Source organism: Zingiber officinale, chromosome 9B (assembly GCF_018446385.1).
Source record: "Zingiber officinale cultivar Zhangliang chromosome 9B, Zo_v1.1, whole genome shotgun sequence".
In the NCBI taxonomy this organism is placed as follows: Eukaryota; Viridiplantae; Streptophyta; class Magnoliopsida; order Zingiberales; family Zingiberaceae; genus Zingiber; species Zingiber officinale.
Window position 1 is genome coordinate 34,677,252 of NC_056003.1, and position 23,306 is coordinate 34,700,557.

The 23,306-nt window shown below is 44.0% G+C and overlaps 1 protein-coding gene across 1 annotated transcript; it reads left to right on the forward strand.

The window, feature by feature from the left end:
- Positions 1–1,831: 1,831 nt before the first annotated feature.
- Positions 1,832–22,921, forward strand: LOC122024557 (truncated transcription factor CAULIFLOWER A-like). Its single transcript, XM_042583213.1, has 8 exons — positions 1,832–2,016; positions 10,078–10,156; positions 21,864–21,928; positions 22,041–22,140; positions 22,236–22,277; positions 22,406–22,447; positions 22,557–22,675; positions 22,797–22,921. Exons 1-8 carry the CDS (start codon positions 1,832–1,834, stop codon positions 22,906–22,908), a joined length of 744 nt encoding a protein of 247 aa, XP_042439147.1. The 3' UTR covers positions 22,909–22,921.
- Positions 22,922–23,306: the final 385 nt, after the last annotated feature.

Consider the following 23,306-nt stretch of genomic DNA (forward strand, 5'->3'; position numbering starts at 1 on the left):
GGGTCAACTTGTGAGTTGGATTTATTTAGCAGTGTGTGCGTAGATTCACATCTTAAAACAAACAAATTTTCTATTTCTCAACGATTCATAGCTAATAGAGTTAAATGTAGTCACTTCACTAAGTACTAATTAGTGATCAACTCAAAAATTGATAGAAAACACTTCAATAATATTGAGGGGTCTCAATTACGAGCTGAATCAATCTATACTTCATCATGCCATTTTTTAGCTAGATGTTTTTTTTTTACAAGTTGATAGTTTAGACTATCTTTTTTCTATTTATCCCTTCCTTGTTGGCTTACCATATTTGAACTAACACTTCTTGACGCTGTAAAGTAAGAAATTAATACAGTCATGTAGAAGAACAATAATATCTATCAACTTTTATCAAAAATCTATTTGTCCACCGCGCAACTCGTGAGTTGTTTCACGCATAAAGACATTTATTTTGATCGCGATTTGTAGCTAAAGGCGGGTCTATAGCTCATGTCCACAAAGGATGATGCTTATAAAAACATAACGAATTCAAAAGTGCTTCAAGGCTTTGTACTTTCTTCAACATGCATGTTACACTTGTTAACAAAGTTATTATTTTTTACCACAATTAAAGCAGTTAATAGTAAAGTAATTCAATGTCGATCTCACTAAGGGGTAATAACCTAAATTACAGGGTGATAAATAGAAATTTCCCCCACGGCCCGGGGGAGCGAGGCGTAGGTAAACCCGAATGGCGTATGAATAAATAAATAATATTTGTTAAAAAAAAATAATATTAATTAATAAGAGTAAAGTAGAGAAAAATCCTCAATTACAACTTGAATTTTGCATGCAATCCCTACTCATAAAAAACTTTATTTCCACTCCCTGCATGCAAAGTTTTATTTGCTTCAACTCCTTCATGCAAATATTGTAACCTAATTGTCCCTTAAATTTTTTAGGTACAAAAAGTCCAAAAATGAGTATAATTTAAAGAAAATTTAGTATATTTTCTATCCAATTGAGTATCATTTAAAAAAAATCTAGTATATTCGAGTATATTTTTAATTAAAATTGTCCTTCATATATTTTAGGTATAAATAGTCTAAAAATGAGTATAATTCTTATTAAATTCAGCATTTTAAACTAGAATCGAGTATATTTTCTATTAAATTGAGTACGACTTTTTTCAAATTTAATATAATTCTTTATAAATTCAGTACCATTTGGAAAAAAATCTAGTATATTTTTTATCCAATTGAGTATCATTTAAAGAAAATCTAGTATATTTTACATCTAATTAAGTACTATTTAAAGAAAATCTAATATATTTTCCATCTAATTGAGGTGAAAAAAGTATCGTACTCAATTTAATAGAAAATATACTATATTCTAGTTTAATGTACTAAATTTAAGAGGATTTATATTCATTTTTAAATTTTTTATACTTAAAATATTATGGACAATTAGATAAGTATATTAAATTAGAGAGTGGAAAGAAAGATTTTCCTAATGGAGAATGCATGCAAAATTATGTTTAGAAATGAGGGAGGCAAATTTCCTGTTAATAAGAGACAGCGACAGCAGAAAGTGATTAGCGTGCCCATTTAAATAAATTTTGAAAACCTCGTCTTCGACCCGTACGATGTCTCCTCCCATTCCCCACCAATAACCGCTCGACAACGCGGTCGTCCTCGAATCCATTACCGCCCTGGTTTCTATAAAACCACCGATGCCGCTCCCTCTCCTCCACTCGACGCCGCCGCCGATCGCTTCGCTCTTCTTCTGGCTCCTGATCGACTTCCGCGGTGGCCGAGTAGAAGAAAGGAAGGAGAGGCGAGAGGAGGGGGACGGGATGGGGAGGGGAAGGGTGCAGCTGAAGCGGATCGAGAACAAGATCAGCCGGCAAGTGACCTTCTCCAAGCGACGCTCCGGGCTGCTCAAGAAGGCGCACGAGATCTCCGTCCTCTGCGACGCGGAGGTCGCGGTCATCGTCTTCTCCTCCAAAGGCAGGCTCTACGAGTACTCCACCAACTCCAGGTGCGTCGCGTCGTGTTCCTCCATTCGCTGCTTCGGTTTCTTTCGTTTTGACTTGTTATTTCACGCTCATTTGTGCTGTTTCATCTACGAAATAAAAATTGAGCTTTCCGGCTGGCTTTTTCCCGTCGCTTCTTTATGTTTGAAATACCAAAAGAGTTTTTTTTTTTTCCTGATCTGAGGGGCTGGATGCTTCTCCTATTCGGAGTTTTAACTTCTAGCCAAAAGGAGATGCATGATCAGGGATGTAGTTAAGAATGCATATTGATACCAGACAAGAAAAAGTTCTTTGTCATCGAGTTAAATCTAGGGTTTTAGTGGCTTTCATGAATTTCACTTTTTAGGTTAATTAATTTGCAGAAGTGAAAGTTAACCATTTCCAAGGTGCAAGCAACCACAAAATTTGAAATTGCTTCTCGCCGATCTTTCCCGTTCATTTTGACACTTCTTCTTCACGTTACGGCAAATCGTTCCATGTTTCTCCTTTTCCTGGATGATAATCTAATCATCTTAATTTGTTTTCTCTCTTTATTCATCCTGCATTAGATGAGCTGGGTTCAACAAACTTTAGTACCTGAAGTTTATAATCCATTCGACTTCAAGATTGCGTTTCTCGCTGAAATGATCAGCGAAGCTTTCAAATAATATCATTATCTCATTTGCTAAATACTCTCAATTTTATAATCTAAATGTTTTCCTCTGAATTAAGTACTTTAATTATTTATTATTATTATCAATAAGCAATCTTTAATTCTCAAAAGGCAGGCATCGTCTTTACTCAATATCGTACTATAAAAGTCCCAACGGGCCTAGTGTCTTTCTCATTTGTCTTTTGTCATAGAAAAATTAATTTAGAATCTGTATTTAATCCTTAATTTGTTCTCTACTTACATAATTCTCTGATTTAGTATCTGCAACCTCGTTGACCTTAGTCTGAGATTTCTCTTGTTTATATAATCTTTTACAACGACTAATCAATATTAGTTCATAATTCAAGAGTTCTTAATAATTAATATTAGATTCATTTTATGGTTGTTCTTAGGACAATTCAGGTTTGTTGGCTTTGTTATCTGTTTTTAGCTTAGGTTGGTAAGCTTGATCATAAATTTAACTTTTAAAATGGGCAACTTGAAATAATTGTCAGACACAAAAACATGATAACAATGATTCTGATGAATTGTAGCTTTTGTTAACATTTGTAGCCTACTTGGAATATTTATATTTATTAATAATATATATAGGTAGAGAAGATTACTAGAAAATAAATTAGAATTACCATGCTTAATTATAACCTCCAATCTAGTATTCCATGAGAAAACCAAAATATAGAGTTGATTATCACTTCATCAAAGAGATATATATCCAATGAAATTGTCATTTAAAACAAATATGCTACATAGTTAGAGCCTAACATAACAAGATAAGCATAAAGCATATTACAAGAATTGGACAACAGTATAATGATGCACCACCAGAGTGAATAATCTCTCACAGACAGTAAATCTCATGATTCCAAAATTAAAATATTTCTATATAAAAGATGATTAAACAAGAAAGGAACTCAAAGATTAAAATATTATTACTAAGCAAAAGATGATTCAATTGATGTCCTTTTTAAAGGTCTAACTATGACTCAAATCTTCTAATTTTACATATAATTAATTAATTCCTAAACAACTTTACTTACTAAAACAAAATATAAATTTCTCTAGTAGGGTGAACTAAATAATGTTTGAGCGACAACAAAGCCATAACGCTAAAAAGAAAGCAACATGAGTGGTCTTTTCACTAAAAAAGTTCATGTAACATTTAGAAAAGGGAAAATTTTCAATGCAATATTTGCAAGCAATTTAATTATTAGACAAATAATTCAGATATAATAACAATTATCTTCTTAAAAATGGTTTTAGGTGTTCTGTGCATGTGACATCTGTAGAAACAAAACAATGGTCTACTTCTGAAGTCAGGGTGAATATAGTTATGAGGCCTAAGAAAATATATCATTATTATTGAAGCTAAGTAGCCTATATGTAGTTCACAATTTACTGTGGGATAATTAGTACGTCGATCGTGGACATTTAGAAAGTAGTCCTTTGCAGGGATGAATATCTCAAGCTTTAAATTCCAAATTTTAATTACCATTAGATTAATCAAAGTTATGAAAGGTACTTGGTTATAACATATTATTTCATCCCAAATTCAAAGCTTTACAGCTATTGAATACAAGAGGCACGGTAGTTAGTAGCTGTTAACATAGGAACTATACAGTATAATTTCCCGTAACAAGTGCACAGAGAATTAAAGCACCAATGTACACATTCCCTTGATGGGAAAAGTTACTTCACCACTACGTTTTTTATTTCTCTAGAATGATAAGTATTTGGTAAGATAATAGGTAAACTTGAGAGAGGAACGTGGATATATTAATATTCTTGTCTTATGCATACTCGATGTTTAGCGTACGGTCCATAAAAATCAACACTCTATGTTTATATTTCACAAGACATCTTGCCACAAAGGTCGATGAGTTTGAGTTAGCGATGATCTTGTTCGAATTATAAATAGATTGACCTGTAAAACTTTGCTTGAAGCAGGAAACAAAGCAAGAAAGTCAATAGGAAAAACTGAATATATAGGAACATATTAATCATGATATATAATGCGCATTGTAAAGTTGTTCATCAACTAAATACAACAGCATCTTATACCACTTGAACAATGATGCAACTCGCTCTAATCCACTAGTGATGTCAGTACATACATATAACAAAATGCAACTGTGTACCAGTGGATCACCAACTCATGCTTCGATGATAGTCTATGTTAGCTAATCAATCAATCGGTCGGTTTCAGTGTGACTATTTTGAGTTCCGTTGCTAAATTTAGCGACAAAAATTAAAGTGTTATCGCTAAAGTTAGCAGAGGAAATAAAAATCCGTCGCTGATTGAGAGACAGAAATTAATTCACATCACTAAATTAACTACATAAATAAATTTCTATCACTAATTTAGAGACAAATACATTTTTGTTATTAAATTTAACAACGGAACTCAAAATGCCGTCGCTAAATTAGCGACGAATTTTCATCGTTAATTTTAACAAAATTTTTAGCATAAATCACCTTCAAATTAATTCAAATAATGTAATATATTAATCACAACATTCAATATTATTTATCACAAGCACATTTATTCAACATTCAACGAAGCAAACTAACATCCAACATCTACAACATTCAGTATCCACAATATTCAACTTGCATTCAACAAAAAAATAACATTCAAATACACTTATCCATGCAACAAGTTTAATAGGATGAATATAACAAAAACAAGCACATGCATTATTCAAATTCAGTTAAACAAAAACAATGCGATAGGTTTAACACTAACCTACATATTAGTTGGATAACATGGATCACACAAGGCCAAAATTACTTATCAAAAAAATATACAAACTAAATACAAGTTTAACATGTTTTTAAAAAATATATCTTAATGCGAGTTTGTATATCTACTAATGGTGTGATAGAATCCAGGTTTTCAAGTGTTGGCATTTCTATATAATTCCTAAAAAGATGTAATATAATTAGAAAGATGTATATGGTATCAAAATTAACATAACCATTTTACATGTTTTATGAGTGACAAATAAAAAAACTAAGTTGAAAGTCAACCCACCGTACCTCAGAAGAAATGTTGTTATTATAAGCTACTTATCAATAACGTTCGGGTCTTAAGTCTCCTGTGAGTCAAAATCATGAAACGTTGGAAAAACAGTAGAACTCATTAATGGAAAGCGAGATACAAATTCTTACATTTGTCACTCTACTATTATATTGACCCCGATCTTTAATTGATTGCTCACTAATTCAAGACTTCTCTAATGTTGTGACATGATTCCTCAATTCTTGATTTTCTAGTATTAACATTTGCACTTGAGTAGTTGAAGAACTAGGACGACCCCTGAGCCTAAGGGTGTGTTTGGTTCAAGTTATCGTGTATAACCTTAGTTATGTGATTACCAGATAATTACATAACCAAGGTTATGAGGAATAAAACATAACCAAATGTTATTTGATTCAACGTAGGTAATGCAATAAAAACTTGTTTATTTTAAGGTCTTAATGAATAGCCTAGTTTAATCGATGATATAGCGGAAAGTAATGTTCTCTTCTTCTGTTTCACAAGCTTAGTTCCGAGGAGGATATTAAGTTTGTGTTCCATGATATGTTGTGATACTCCCTTTACCTCTCAAGTCTACCAAGCAAAAATGTATCGATTTTGAGTAAGATAGCTTTTCAACTCTTGCTTCACTCCCTTCGGAAGGTCAACCGCCACACGAGTGGTCTTCTTCGATTGACCTGGGGCAATTGGCACCTCTTGCTACTTGGTCATTGCTTGTGCTAAAGGAGCCTCTTGTAAAATCTGCACTTTGGAACCTTTTACCGCCCTAACTTTTTCCACTCCCAAGCATACCATCTCCGCATAACATCTTCTTGTCGTTGACTAGTCCCCTTATACTTCCCCAACCTACTCCCCTATTGGAAACTTGATATTTTGATGGTATGGAGAGATGACCGCTTTAAAGGCACTTATCGTCACATTGTACACGAGATTGCCTCCATTATAGTGAACATAGTCATCCAAGTCTTCCTTAATGGCTCTTCACGCAAGGAGAGAGGCAAGCTTATCTACCCCATTGGCTTAACTTTATACCCTGCGAAATCATACAGAGATGTCGATATGGGATGCAACTCACCTGCATGAGATCAACGACATCCTTAAAGAGGATATATATGGAACTTCCTAAATCCATGAATACCTGAGCTACATCATAGTTGGTTATGACAGTTCAAACCACTAGTGCATCATCAAGGCATTGTGACCCCTTCTAGACTAGCTAGTCCAAAATTAATGGTAAGCTCTTTTGCTCGAGCTCGCCCAAAAACTATCTCATAACTATCTAGCCTTCTGGCATGAGCTTTCCAAGCCCGATTGGAGTCCCCATCTATCATTCCTCTCGAGATCATATTTATAGCCCTTTGGTGGGGAGGATCGATCCATCCAGATTGTTTGTAAGTTCTCAATCTTCCCTGCTCGGGCTCTCCTATCCTATGACCAAACCTATCCACATCACCATCTCGAGTTAGTATCTTGCCTTCATGATCCAAGGGACATGGCCTCTTGCTTTGAGGTTGGCTTACTAACTCTAGGAGGGGTCCTGCAAGTATTGTCGAAGGATTCAGTGGATCTTCTTAGTCAGTCATGACACATCTCTATACAATAGTCATACGCTTGGTGCAAGGTACAAAAAGGTCATAATGCCACTCTACGAACATTCCTTGCAGCCTATATTACTCATTGACTTTCCTCTAGCATCTAGATAATCTTTTTCCTAGCCCTAAGCAAGGTATAGTTGGAAAGTGATTTAGTTAGTCTCTGATGAGATGGTGGGGTGAGCACTTTCTTTTCTCTAGATGGTGTAGTGACATTAGCTCTTCTCGCTCTTTACGCTTCTTCCAAGTAGATGTACTTCTCGGCTCGCCTAAGCATATCATCATAATCAAGAGGAGACTTCTTTACTAGGGACATGAAGAATTCCCCCTCTACTAACCCCTGAGAAAAGACACTAATGAGGATCTGCAAGTTGGCTATAAGAGCATCCAAAGTCACCTGATGGATGTGCACTTTGTATATACTTTCATAAAGTTTCCTTATCATGTTGCCTTTATAAGAAAGACTAAGCAATATCATGTGATACCATTTACTGTTAGTGAAATGATGTAAAAATGTCATGTTGAATTCCTCAAAAGGGTAGATAAAGTTGGGCTTTAACCAATTGAACCATCATTGTGCTGATCTAGTGAAGGTGGCGAAGACCTAATATTTCATTCTTTTAGAATATTGGTGCAATAGGACAGTATTCTCAAATTAGCATAGGTGGTCCTTCAGGTCGGAAGCCTTGTTGTATTCGCCAATTTGTAGAGGTTGAAGTGACTCGATAGTTCCTTTGTTATGATGTCTTTAGTAAAAGGAGTATCCCGATGGACTGTTTTTTCCTTTTTATATATGAGCACTCTGCTTGTTTTCTCCTAGAAATCTCCCGAAATAGTTCCCAAACTATTGATTCCCTAGACTGCTCCTCTTAATGAACCGAAGTTCCTAACGATTCTCCTAAGAATGAAGGAACCATGAAAAAATTGTCATTGGAGGATCTCTTTTACAATGATTGACACTAGCCGATTCAGGCAATCTATTATGAAGGGGCGGCCGATTCTGATAATGAAATGGGACCTCTTCTTTCGACAACAGATCCTCTTCCTTTATGACTTCTTCAGCTATCTCCCATCTTGGCATCTTAGCTTAGACTTCCCACAGATTGTGTCGAAATGATCCGGCTAGGATTGGGATAGGTTGATGATGGGCATAGAGTTTGGATAGGTCAATGACACTTGTAGAACAACGAGTTGTTAGCGAGAAAGAGGTAACCATCGGATTGTTGTTGTCCTGCACTCAAAAAAAGATAGTTAGAAGAGGGCCAAGGTGGACCTCGATAAATTCCCTCCAATGTTCAAGTCAAACTTCATAAAAGAGAGTAACTAATAGGCGAGAGAGCGGAGAATAATCTACCTCTCGATGTTGACATCATTACCTTATATAGGAGGGAGAACAGTAACAAATTATCCCACTTTTTTTTCAAAGGACGATTCACCTCTTTCATTTGTACCGAAGGGCTCGTCCCTTTGTAATTGATGCAATTGTTTCATAATAGATGCAACTGTCACCTAACCATATAGTTTAAGGCCTTTGTAAAGACCCTTAGGCTCTCAGTGTTCAGGCATGCTCAAGAGTACAATTCACTCGAGTGTTCAAAAACACACCCCATTCGGGCTCTCAAAAATATAACCCACTTGTGCACTCGAAAATGCAACCCACTCTGGCACTTGGGAACACAACCCACTCGAGCACTCAGGAAAGCACCCTACTAGGGCGCTCAAGAACATGACTCACTCGGCCACTCGAGCGCACGACCACTCGGATGCTTAGGCATGTGACCACTCAGACACTCGACAACTAGGGCATTTCGACATCTAAGTCTTAGGTGCTCAAGTGCTCAGGTGTTCGGGTGCTAGGCCTTTTGTGCTCAGGCAATCGACCGCAACCCCTTCGACAATTCAGCAGATTGGCTAAGCATGCTGACGTGACTAGCTCGGGATTGAGTTATGCAGGTGCATCGTACTGACTTGGTATGGATTGGCACCGATGGTATCAGAGAGCTTTAAGTATCTAGGAGTTTTTGTAGAAGGATGGAGGAGTTGATAGAGATGTATTATATAGGATATAAGCAAGATGGCCAAAATGGAGGAGAGTTGCGTGTAGTTTGTTATCGTAAGGTACCTTTAAAGTTTAAATAGAAGTTTTACAAAATTGTGACTAGACTTACTACGTTATATGAATGTTAGACTATGAAGCGAGTACATGAGTAAAAAATGAGAGTAGTATGTTAAGATGGATGCACGAATATAAGAGGATGGGCAAGATAAAAACGAGAACATTGCAGAAAAAATCAAGGTTGTACCTAAAAAAATAAGAGACATATTTAAGATTGTATGAACATGTGCTAGGCATCCAATAAATTTCCTAGTTATACGATGTGAAATCTTGACAAATATACACATTAATAGAGGAAGAGGGAGACTAAAAAAGACTTGATTCACAATGATAAAGAAGGATAAAATTTATTTAAATATAGATGAGGATATAGTAGGAAATCGAGCACAATGACGTATGAGAGTCTATATAGCCTACTCCACTTAGTGACATAAAGACTTGTTATTGTTGTTGTATAATTTTATTATTTTATGAGGAAGAATGCACATCTCCCGTTATTTATTTCTATATTTTACTGGTGATTAATTGATATGATAATTTGAAAATCTTATTTTGAATAAGTTCTAGAAATTTGAAACACACTCCTATAATTTTGACAACCTAATTACATAAGTGCTAATTCTGTTATGGTTTGCTAATTTTTTTTTTCCTTTTTCTTATCTTGTGCAGTATGGAAAAGATTCTTGAACGTTATGAACAATACTGCTATGCAGAAAAGGCACTCACATCATCCGAACTTGAATGCCAGGTCAGTAAGAACACTTGTTTTCCATTCATCATATAGAATTTGGTACACTTGCAACTGTTCTTATATACATATATGATCCTGTCCGAGCGCTGAGTCGACGGACACTGGGGGCGTGGCGCTCTCCGCTGTCTCCGACTGGTGATATGGATCTCCGACAAACCTGCAAAGAAGCCGAGCCGGGAAGGAGTTCCCGGCGACGATCCTCCGACGCTCAAGTCAGGCCACGAAGAAGAAAAGAGGCAGAGTAACTGTGGCTATAGTGATGAGAATTCTACATACCTCCGTCGAAGCTTGGGGTCCTTATATAGGACCCCGAGGAGATGCGGGCACGCTTCTCGATACGTGCACGCTTCCCCAAACATACCTCCAAATGAGTGTGTCAGAAAAGCATGCCTGACGTCATTCCACAACCGTCCGAGCATATCCCTAACGTGACGGTGGAAACTTCCACCGTACGATACTCTGTCCGGTCCAACCGCCGACCATGCTGTTTGTCGGCGGCAGGCGTCTCGAGGATGATGTTACCAGTTGTCCCTTTCGTCCTTTTGCGTCTCTTGTCTGTTCCAGGGTCAAGCGGTCTTGCTGCTCGGCGCTCCTAGCACTCGGGCCCTTGTATGCATCGGACCGAGCGGGAAGATCCTCGGTCCTATGTTCGGATGGGATCGCACCTCAGTGATCTGTGCTTCGACCGAGCGGCCTGTCCACTCAGCCCATAAGCTCCTTTACCTTGAGCGTCGGATGCTCGACCGCAGGTCAAGCTATATTCCACTCGGCTAGGAGGGTATCCGGCCGGCCGGTCAGATGTCCTGTCTGCTCGAGGACCTTGGGGCCGTCCTTATTGACCCTTGACCTCCACGCGTCGTTGACCGCCACCGATGTGGGTCCCCCGTCCTTACCACCGGATCACATGTCTTCCCCTCAAGTCTAGTCGAAGGAGGCGCTAAGTCCGACTGACTGGACTGGTGGCATCCACTCTATCGCCTTCTAAAATGCCCTTTCGCTCGGCCAGTACGATGTCAAGTAGGGTCGTTCGACCGAGTCGACCTGCAACCTATCACCGCCGACGTCATCAGGATCCCCTTGGAATGCGTGCAAATCCCCGTTATTATGGTTGAGCACGCGGGCTCTGCGCCATAATGGGTATCATTAAATGTGTTCCTATGACCTAACAACACGTGGCGCCGCTATCGTCATCGTACGGCGACGGCGTCGCGTCCGATGGGACCTTTGGCGGTTTAAAATGAGCGGCCAGATACGGGCCTCAGTCCTTGTGACCTACATCCGACGGTTCGGGACGATCGGGCCCAACCCTATAAAGCCTTTGCCACCCTCCTTCGCCGCACCTTTGCAGTCGTGCGCTCAGAAGCCTCCGCTCGCGCTCAGTGCACCGGCGAACTTGCTCCCTGGTATTCCGGCGACTCCTCGTCCTCCTCTTTCGACCGTCCTCTTTTCTGTAAGGATCCTTTGCCTCTTGCTCCTTGGTTCTCGTGTTTTCTTTGCATTCTTCGTCATGTTCTTTGCTTCTTGGTCACTGTTCCGTTCATCTTCTCCATTGAGCCCCTTGCTTTTTTCTCCTGACTTCGCACTTTCCACTGTTCCGACAATGGCTAGTTCTTCCCAGCCCTCAGACCTTGCCCCCGGCCCGTGGTATACTACCATGGAGTCACGGTTCGATCAGCGTGACGCGGAGGGCCTAGTAAATGCTTTTGATCTTCCCTCTGACTTCGAACTTATTCTGCCCTCGCCTTCCGCCCGGTCGCACAAACCGCCGTCCGACACTATTTGTTTTTTTCGCGACCAGTTTGTGGCCAGTCTGCGCTTTCCTCTTCATCCCTTTATCATTGAAGTCTGTAATTTCTTCGACATTCCGCTCGGCCAGCTGGTACCATATTCCTTCCGCCTTTTGTGTGGGGTTGTTGTGTTATTCAAAATCCATAATATTCCCCTCCGTCCGGAGGTTTTCTACTACTTCTATTACCCTAAGCAATCTGAGCTGGGCACTTATCTGTTCCAATCTCGGAAGGAACAGATGCCCACCTCCAATAAACACTGGAAGGAATACTTTTTCTTCCTTCGTCTTCCCGGACGGCTCCACTTCTTGAGTAAGTGGCAGGTCGGACCACCGACCTCCCCCGAGCTGAAGAGATACAAGACCCGGCCAGACTATCTCCAGGCTGCAAATATGCTGGCCGACCTCAAGCTCGATATCAATAAGCTCCTACCAAAAGGGGTGATGTATATGTTCGGCCTGAGTCCGAGCCGAACCAAGCTTCCGAACACTTTCGGTAAGAAGTTCATCTTTGTCTGTAATTTGCGTCTAACTGATTTTCTTCTCTTTCTTTCACAGCTAACATTGTGATGGAGTCCGTCCTGTTTGACATCTTGAAGAAGAAGGCGGCAGCAATTGAGGCAGCAGCAGCCAAGGAAATGGAGCAACTGAATATTGCTCCGATCGGCTCACGAAGGTGAGAGCGAAGCGGACGCTGGGGAGTCGACCGCTCCGACCGCCCCCACGGAGGCGACGGGCGAGGCAACCACCAGCAGGGGTTCGATTGCCGGCGATTCTGAACCGGAAGATGATATACCCCTCAACCGGAAGAGACGCAGGATGGAGGTGCCCCTGCGCTCGGCCACTTTTGCGATACAGGCATCCGAGCGGGCGGGCGTTCCTTCCCCGAGAGAGCAGCTGCCGTCTGTGGAGGCCCTCTCTTCCGACCGGACCCTCTCCCAGCTGCAATTGCCAGCAGATCCCATCGCGGCTCAGCTGGTCAGCTCCTTGCCTCATGCGTCTCGGAGGCCTCGCCACTCGGCCATACTTTCCGCGCCATTTGCTCCAGCATCTGATCCCTCCGCGTCCGATCACACGACGCCGGGCAGGCACCGTACTATTAAGGCCACCCTGCATCTTCCCACCGAGGATTACTCGGCGGAGTCAGATCGGCCCACGGCCCCTGAGCACATGATCGCCATCCGGGGGCCGCTTGCCGAGGTATGGGAGGATGCCCGAGCTCGCGTTGCCATAATGCCTACCAGTCTGCTGGCTAACAGTCACATGCGACATGCCACCGGTGTAAGTTTTCTGTCCACCCAAACTTCTGTGCATCGCTTCCCCGTTCGGCACTAACAAGCTTCTTTTTCGTTAGCGTTGGGTGGAAGACGTAGCGGTGACCGCTCGTCTGGCGATGCTGGAAGAAGAGCTGAAGCATCTCAAGACTTCTGGTGGGTCGTCCTCTTCTCAGGGCCCTTCATATGCCGAGTTGCAGAAGGAGCTGGCCAAGACCAAGGAACTGCTAGAGGCCGAGCGGAAGAAGACGGCTGACCAGGCGTACATGCTGGGCCAACTCGAAAAGCAGGTCAAAACTTATGACCGCAAGATAGAACTCGCGACCACTCGGAAGAATAACGCTATCGCCGATCTGGAAGCGAAGAATGTGGAGGCCCGTGCCCTGGAACAGCGGGTAAAAGAGTTGGTGGATCTGCTGGACGACGAGCAGAAGGGTCGTTCGACCGAGGTGGTGTCTCTTAAGGACGAGCTGAAGGCCCTGCAAGAGGCTCTCGATGCTTCCTGCGCTGCCCTTAAAGAGTACCAAGAGGCTGAGCCGAGCCGCTTTGCTTTAATGAGGCAGTCCTACATCTGCTTGGTCGACTTCGTTCAGAAGGTGTGCGATCGGCTCGTCCTTGCATTCGAGTTGGCCATCACTGCCACTGCGGACCACCTGAAAGCCCAAGGTCACTTGGAGGAATCTTTTGTCATTCCCGTTCGGGAGCATGCAGCTCTTCTCACCACCATACCGAAGAGTGTTTTTGATTATCTCGAATGAAGTGTCTCTTGCGTCTTTGTATTTATGTCGTTCGGTCGGCCAACTTTTGTTTTAAATGCAATTTCTGTTCTGTTAGCTTGCTTCCCTTGGTCGGCATTAACTGTTATGTGGCCTGAGTGGGTGGTATGTCATCACGCGACTACTTTTTCTTTATCCTTGGGATTTTGGATCGTTGCTCGCCCATGTGAAGATGCAGTGCCTTAGTGTTGTTGCATGACGATCTTCGGGTCAGGGGATTTATAGTCGCCGGTCTGACTCTAGAGTTTAATGTCGTCGCTCGACGGTCTTCCGAGCGGGGTATTTATAGTCGCCACTTCGACCCTAGAGTTTAACGTCGCCGCTCGACGGTCTTCCGAGCGGGGTATTTATGGTCGCTGCTTCGACCCTAGAGTTTAACGTCGCCGCTCAACGGTCTTCCGAGCGGGGTATTTATGGTCGCCGCTTCGGCCCTAGAGTTTAACGTCGCCGCTCGACGGTCTTCCGAGCGGGGTATTTATGGTCGCCGCTTCGCCGTTTCGACCCTAGAGTTTAACGTCGCCGCTCGACGGTCTTCATGGAGTTTTTCCGTTCGGCACCAAATGCTCATATTCTTTGTCTTTTTTAATCTCTACTCCTGCAACCAAAGGATACAAATGAACGAAGCATACATGAAGTAGATTACAATGGCACACCTTTTACCCAGCATGGTACGGCTGGAGGTGGTTTGCGCTCCATGGTCATTCTAGCAGCCGTCCACCCTCATCTTTCAGGTAGTAGGCACCCGATCGGAGCTTCTCGACGACTCTGAAGGGCCCCGCCCCGCGAGCTTCCATCTTGCTCACATCGCCGACCGACTTCACCTTCTTCCACACTAGGTCGCCGACATGGAATGCTCTGGGAATTACACGCCTGTTGTAATTCTGCTTCATTCTTTGCCTGTACGCCATCAGCCGGACGGTTGCTTTAGCTCGTGCTTCGTCAACTAGGTCCAACTCCAGCTGCCTCCGCTTGGCACTGTCCCCATCGTAGCTCTGGATCCGATCGGACTCTACTCCGACCTCGACTGGGACGACCGCCTCGCCCCCGTATACCAAGTGGAACGGTGTTACCCCCGTTCCCTCCTTTGGGGTTGTGCGAATGGCCCATAGCACGCCCGGCAGCTCGTCCACCCAGTTTCCTCCCATGTGATCGAGCCAAACCTGAAGCATTCGCAGGATCTCCCGGTTGGCTACTTCGGCTTGACCATTACTCTGAGGATACGCCATGGAAGTGAAGTGTTGTTCGATGCCGTACCCCTTGCACCATTCTCCGAGCTGTCGGCCGACGAACTGCCGCCCGTTATCCAAAATGAGCCGACGAGGAATGTCAAACCGACAAATTATATGCTGCCAGATGAACTTCTTGATCATCTGCTCAGTTATTTTGGCCAGTGGTTCGGTTTCGACCCACTTGAAGAAATAGTCGACCGCCACTAGTAAAAACCTCCGTTGCCCGGTCGCCATAGGGAAAGGTCATACTATATCCATACCCCACTGGTTAAACGGGCAGGACACAGCAGACGCCTTCATCCCCTCCGTTGGCCTATGGGAGAAGCTGTAGAACTTCTGACAGGAAAGGCAGGTGGCGACGGTCCGAGCGACATCTTCCTGTAGAGTTGGCCAGAAGTATCCGGCCAATAGGATCTTCCTAGCCAACGATCGCACTCCCGGATGACCTCCGTAAGATCCTTGATGTACTTTCTGGAGAATATATTCTGCGTCTTCCGAGCTGACACACTTCAGCAGCGGACGGGAGAACGCCTTTTTGTAAAGCTGGTCCCCAATGAGTGTGAACCGGCCAGCTCTCCTCCTCAGTAGCTGGGCTTCCTCTCGATTGGGCAGCGTGGCTTCCGAGCGCAAAAATTCAATTATGGTTGTTCTCCAATCGCTTGGGAATGTGAGGTCTTCCATCCAGTCGATGTGCGCCACCAAGGACATCTGCTCAATTGGTTGTTAGATGACGATCGGCGTTATTGAGCTAGCGAGCTTGGCTAGTTCGTTCGCTGATTGGTTCTCGGCTCGGGGGATCTTCTGTATGACAACCTCGATGAAGTTAGTCCTAAGCTTTTCAAAGGCCTCCGCGTAGAGCCGGAGCCTTGCGTTGTTTATCTCGAAGGACCCCGAGAGTTGCTGAGCGGCCAATTGGGAGTCAGAGTACAGTATCACCCGGCAGGCTCCCACGTGCTGCGCGGCCTGTAGGACGGCTATGAGGGCCTCATATTCCGCCTCATTATTTGTTGCCCGGTAATCCAGACAGACAGATAGATGCATCCGCTCTTCTTGAGGAGAAAGCAGCAAGATACCGATTCCGCTACCGAGCCGAGTGGATGACCCGTCCACAAACACTTTCCACAAAGCTTCGGGCTCAGGATTATGTACTTCAGTTACAAAATCTGCCAATGACTGCGCCTTAATCGCCGAATGGGCTTGATACTGGATGTCGAATTCACTGAGCTCCGTCATCCATTTGATGAGCCGCCCGGACGCCTCTGGATTTAGGAGCACTCTTCCCAGCGGATTATTCGTCATAACGATGATCGTATGCGCCAAGAAATAAGGACGAAGTCTCCGAGCGGCGAGGACTAAAGCGAACGCAAGCTTCTCTAGACCAGTGTAGCGAAACTCGGCATCTTTTAAAATGTGGCTCAAGAAATACACGGGCTGCTCCTCTTCACTTCCTCTCACCAACGCCGAGCCGACAGCATGCTCGGTGGAGGACAGGTATATGCGAAGCGGCTCACCTGCGAAGCGGCTCGCCTGCTTTCAGCTTAGCCAGCACAGGTAAAGAATTCAGGTACCTCTTCAGCTCTTCGAACGCCTGATCGCACTCCTCGTCCCATTGGAACTTAGTAGCTCTTCGCAGGATCTTGAAGAAAGGGAGGCTCCGATTGACCGTTCTAGAGATGAATCGCGATAGTGCCGTTATCCGACCGGTAAGACGTTGAAGTTCCCTCAGATTTCTGGGGGGCGACATATCTTGCAGTGCTTTCACCTTGCTAGGGTTTGCCTCGATATCCCGCTCGGTGACAATGTATCCCAGGAAACGCCCGCCTTTTGCTTCGAACAAACACTTTTGTGGGTTCAGCTTAACTCCGTACTTCCTTAGTGTCTGGAAGGTTTCCTCTATATCTTTGCAAAGATTTGCCGCTCTGAGTGATTTGATGAGTATATCGTCTACGTAGACTTCCAAGTTGCGCCCAATTTGCCCCCGGAATACTTTGTTCATCAGCCGCTGGTACGTTGCGCCAGCATTCTTTAGCCCGAACGGCATCACGTTGTAACAGTAAGTGTCGTCCGTGGTGACGAAACTGACTTTCTTTTGGTCTTCTCTGGCGAGCGGCACCTGGTGGTAGCCCTGATAAGCATCCAACATGCATATCAGCTCGCACCCGGTGGTAGTGTCTACTAGTTGGTCGATCCGAGGCAAAGGGTAGAAATCCTTCGGGCATGCCTTGTTCAGGTCCCGGAAGTCGATGCAGATCCTCCATTTGTTGCCCGGCTTGGAGACTAGTATCACATTTGCAAGCCAGCTCGGGAACTGCACCTCCCGTATCTGGCCGGCCTCCAGGAGCTTCTCTACTTCCGCTCGAATGATGACATTCTGTTCAGCACTGAAGTCCCTCTTCCTTTGCTTCACCGGCCGGGTGTCCGGTCGGACATGAAGCTCGTGCTGCGCTATGTTCGGCAAGACTCCTGGCAGCTCGTGAGTCGACCAAGCAAAGACGTCGCAGTTTTGTTGGAGACATTTGATCAGCTCCTCCTTCTGGCTTGCCTCCAGGTCGGACGCTATAAAAGTCGTGGCCTCGGTCAGGCAGGGTGGATTTGTACTTCCTCTTTTTCCTCGTAAATTAACGTAGGGGGGTTTTTCAGTTATAGCCTTTACCTCAACACATGGCGTTTTCCGAGCGGCATTTGTTTCGACTCGAACCATCTCCACATAACATCGTGGTCTCCGCGGACTTCTCCAACCCGATCTTCTATTGGGAATTTAATCTTTTGGCAAAATGTTGAGACGACCGCCCGGAACTCATTGAAAGCTGGTCGTCCCAATATCACGTTGTAGGCGGAAGGGGCATCGACCACGATGAAAGTAGTTGTCTGAGTCCTCCGCAGTGGCTCCTCTCCCAGCGAGATAGCTAATCTGGTCTGTCCGATCGGAAGAACTTCATTGCCAGTGAACCTGTACAGTGGAGTCGTCATTAGCAGTAGCTCGGCTCGATCAACTTGAAGTTGGTTGAACGCCTTCTTGAAAATTATGTTGACAGAGCTGCCTGTATCAATGAATATACGGCGAATAGTGTAGTTAGCTATTACCGCTCGGATAATGAGGGCGTCATCGTGGGGGACTTCGACTCCCTCAAGGTCCCGGGGCCCGAAGCTGATCTCGGGTCCGTTCGCCCGCTCCTGACTGCAGCCAACCGCATGGATCCTGAGCTGCCTCGCATGCGCCTTCCTTGCCCTGTTGGAGTCATCTCCGGTTGGTCCACCAGCGATGATATTGATTTCTCCTCGGGACGTGTTGCTTCTATTCTCCTCCTCCCGAGCGGATGGCTTGGGACGCTCGTGCGATGCCCGAGGTTGAGTCCTGGGTTGCTGATGACGTTGCCACTCGGGGGATTCTCTTTCTACACGCCGACTAGGGCTCTGGTGTTGGTGTCGCCGGTCCGGCGAAGGTGATCGACGACGATAGTTCCTCGGCGTAGGATGAGCGATTGGGGGGAGGTTCCGACAATCGCGTGTGTTGTGGGTTGCTGACTGATGGAATGAACAAAACATGGGAGTCCATACCTTCCCTATTGGCTTAGGTCGATCGGCCGCTACTTGTTGAACGGCGTGCGACCTTGCTTGCTGATGAGGCCGGGCTGCTTCCTCCCGAGGTCCTCTAGGTGGATGGTAGCTAGTGGGATACTTCCGCTCGGCTGAGGCTGGTGGCTCAGATGGTGCTTCCTTCCTTCTGGCCGCCTGGGCTTCCTCTACGTTGATATATTCATTGGCCTTGTGCAGCATATGGTCGTAGTCGCGAGACGGCTTTCTGATAAGCGAGCGGAAGAAATCACCGTCCACAAGCCCTTGTGTGAACGCATATATTCATCATAGTTTCTGAAGTGACCGTTGGAATGTCCATGGCCACCTGGTTGAAGCGCTCGATGTAGGCTCGGAGTGACTCCTTCGAGCCTTGTTTGATGGCGAACAGACTGACGCTGGTCTTCTGGTAGCGCCTGCTGCTCGCGAAATGATGGAGGAAAGCCGTGCGGAACTCTTTGAAGCTCGTGATCGATCCATCCGGCAGCCTCCGGAACTATCGTTGCGCCTATCCAGAAAGGGTGGTGAGGAACACCCGGCACTTCACACCATCCGTATATTGATGCAAAGTGGCTGTGTTGTCGAACTTACCCAGATGGTCATCCGAGTCGGTGGTCCCATTGTATTCCCCAATCGCCGGGGGCGTGTAGTGCCTCGGTAGTGGGTCTCTCAGGATGGCGTCGGAGAATTGTCGGTTGATCCGCTCAGGTGACATGTCCGCTCGGGGCGCCTTGCACTTTCTATTGTCTCGAACGGGGGTTTCGTCTGATGAAGATCCTCGGTCGAGGTTGGCCTGAGCGACTTCTGACGGTGTTTGGAATAAAGCCCGATGGAATGGTATCGGGGCGAGCGGGGCTTCCACCTGAGTGCCGGTCGGACCTTTGTTCTGGCCCCATATTGAGAGCTGCTCCGGCCGGTCTTCTGGTGTCGCTCGATCGCCCGATGCCGACGTTGCCTGTTCTGCTATCCGATCGGCTTGTGCCTTCTGCTGTTGCTCGACAATCTTTGCCGCTCGCACTTGGACGAGCGCGTCTAGTTCTTCGTGAGAGAGCGTCACCATGAGTTGGCGTCCAACTTCTTCCATCGTTTATACTCGGATTCAGGTATCTTCCCACAGACGACGCCAATTTGATCCTGTCCGAGCGCTGAGTCGACGGACATTGGGGGCGTGGCGCTCTCCGCTGTCTCCGAATGGTGATGTGGATTTCCGGCAAACCTGCAAAGAAGCCAAGCCGGGAAGGAGTTCCCGGCGACAACCCTCCGACGCTCAAGTCAGGCCACGAAGAAGAAAGGAGGCAGAGTAACTGTGGCTACAATGATGAGAATTCTGCATACCTCCGTCGAAACTTGGGGTCCTTATATAGGACCTCGAGGAGATGCGGGCACGCTTCTTGATACGTGCACGCTTCCCCAAACATACCTCCGAATGAGTGTGTCAGAAAAGCATGTCTGACGTCATTCCGCAATCGTCCGAGCATATCCCTGACGTGACGGTGGAAACTTCCATCGTACGATACTCTGTCCGGTCCGCCCGCCGACCATGATGTTTGTCGGCAGCAGGCGTCTCGAGGATGATGTTACCAGCTGTCCCTTTCGTCCTTTTGCGTCTCTTGTATATTTCCAGGGCCAGGCGGTCCTGTTGCTCGGCGCTCCTAGCACTCGGGCCCTTGTATGCATCGGACCGAGCGGGAAGATCCTCGGTCCTATGTTCGGATGGAATCGCACCTCAGTGATCTGTGCTTCGACCGAGCGGCTTGTCCGCTCGGCCCATAAGCTCTTTTACCTTGAGCGTCGGAAGCTCGACCGCAGGTCAAGCTATATTCCGCTTGGCTTGGAGGGTATCCGGCCGGCAGGTCAGTTGTCCTGTCTACTCGAGGACCTTGGGGCCGCCCTTATTGATCTTTGATCTCCACGCGTCGTTGACCGCCATCGACGTGGGTCCCCCGTCCTTACCACCGGATCAATATACATGAATTTACTGTCTTTCTTTAATCTTGAATTTAGGACCCCAATTATATCTTACTAGATTAAATTCATGCTACGCAATTTCACAGAATACTGATCTTTTGTCATTCTCCAAATTCACACATTAAGAAACAATTTTAAGCTTATATTTTAGATCATAAATTGGCTTCAGTATCTGAATCAGTGATGTTCCTCTGTCTATGCATGTTAAAGTTTAGTTGAGTGAAAACACTTGATACTTCGTTGAAGCCTTTTTCACTCCTATTAAGTTAAAGAGGTTCATGCTCTTTGGCTGGTCTCACCTCATCATTGCTTCTTACTAGAGATCGAAAACTCCAATCAGTCAAACACCCTTACCTCACAAGTAACTAGGAAAAAAGTAGTTGCTTAGATTTTTCTCCTAAAAAGCTAAGGACAAAAAGACCTTGGGGAATCCTCTCACCAGAGGAAAAAAATCACTTGGGAGACAAAACAAAGATATGAATTGATTATTTGTTGAAGTCGTCTCAGAACAATGACAATCTCTTTAATAATAATAGATCAGAAACCTTAAAACTCTTGTAATGAACTTACACAGTTGCATGCCTAACTACTTCACACAAGTTTCTTTATTGTTAAAAAAAACATAAAGGAAAGTTTTTCCTCAAATATAACCCTTAAACCTAAAGTGATCTGAGCCTTTTCTTCATAAAATCCTAATTTTCCCAAACATATTATCATTGATGAGGACAGGCCATGGTTACATGAAGTCTTCCAAATCACAAATATATTTTCTGGAAATGGAAAAAAGTCTCTTCTATTTGATGTGATTTTTATTTCCTTTCAAATCATAATTTGATTATTGGAGTTGAACCATGCAAGCAAAATAACCTTATGTTATTGATAAAAATACTACCTATCATTACTTTTCTATTATGATTTTATCTCTCACCTAGTAGGATAAGACTTGGTTGTTATTGTTTGTTGTTGCTATGATCATGCCTGTTTGAAGTTCTCAATGGTGTTAGTTTACATGAAATTCTTATATTTGTTCTTCTATGTGAAATATTCAGCATTGAAGTCTGAATCATTCATACTAATGTTCTCATGAGGACCATACAGGGAAACTGGCATCAAGAATATGGCAAACTTAAGGCCAAGATTGAGGTTTTAAGTAAAAGCCAAAGGTAGATCCGTTATAGTTACATCTAGATTTTTCATCAGAACATATGATCGGAGCTAAGGTTTTTCCATAATTTGGCATACCTAGTGATACCCTGCTAACAATAATTGCTTCAGGCATCTAATGGGGGAGCAACTCGATTCCTTGAGCCATAAAGAACTCCAACAGCTAGAAAATCAGCTAGACAATTCTTTGAAACATATCCGGTCAAGAAAGGTTAACCACACGACCTTTTCCCGTGCTAAAACAAAGGTTGTTTAAGCAAGACATTCTGAAGTTGTATCGACCATGATTTTCTTTATATGGTGCAGAACCAAGTGGTGTTTGACTCTATCACTGAGCTTCAGAGGAAGGTAAAAATTCTTTTATCAATATATATATATAGAAAACTGTCATGATCCTTCAAGAGCCTAAAATGATTAAATTTAGGTAAATAATAATACTACATGCATGTGCATAACCATCTCTTTTTTATTTACAGGAGAAGGCACTACAGGAGCAAAACAAGAGTTTGGAGAAGCAAGTGAGTTTGTGACCCTTTTTGCCCAAGTGAATGCAATTCTTCTACTCCGTAAACAACATTAATAGATTATGAACACCATGGAGATTAAATCTTATTTAATTTAAACAAGATCCTAGAGAAGCAGAAGGCCAAGGCTCTCACCCAGCAGGCACACTGGGAACAAGCCCAAACAAGTTCCTCCTCTCCACCCTTTTTGTTGGCTGATGCTAACCATACCTTGAATATTGGGTATGCATCTTCAACTATATGAACTTTACATTGTTATTATTTACAATACTCATGGAATTAAAATAGGAAGATATACTGTGTCAGACCATGATCATTTTCATAATTTTGTTTGATGAGGCAGGTGCTACCAAGGAAGGGCAACCATAGGAGGGGAGGAAGAAGCTGTAGAGGTCCAGGCTCAGATCTATGGCAGCATATTGCCTCCCTGGATGCTCAACCATTTGAATGGCTAGCTCCAAATCATCCTTGAGGAAATACTGTGATATATATTATGACGATGGTAACGGGGCAACGGCAACGGCTACGGCAACAACGACGAAAGAGCAACTTCCATCCATGTTCTCTTCATGCAAGTCTAGATCCTATAAGTAAATTTTGGATTAGTTGTTGCTGTTGTACCAGTGTATCTGTAATGAATAATGTTGCAATCATATAATCAGATATGCAATCTCAAATCCTTTTCTTGACTTCCATGGATATGAGCCATGTGCTAGTAGTTTGAATTGTGTATAAGTAGGGTGGCAAGGAATTCTTCGGTTCCCTAACTCTAGATTGTATTTGTTTAAAATAAAATTGTAGTCTCTATCAAATTATATTTCAGTGAATGCGTTTCACTAAATAAAATTATTTT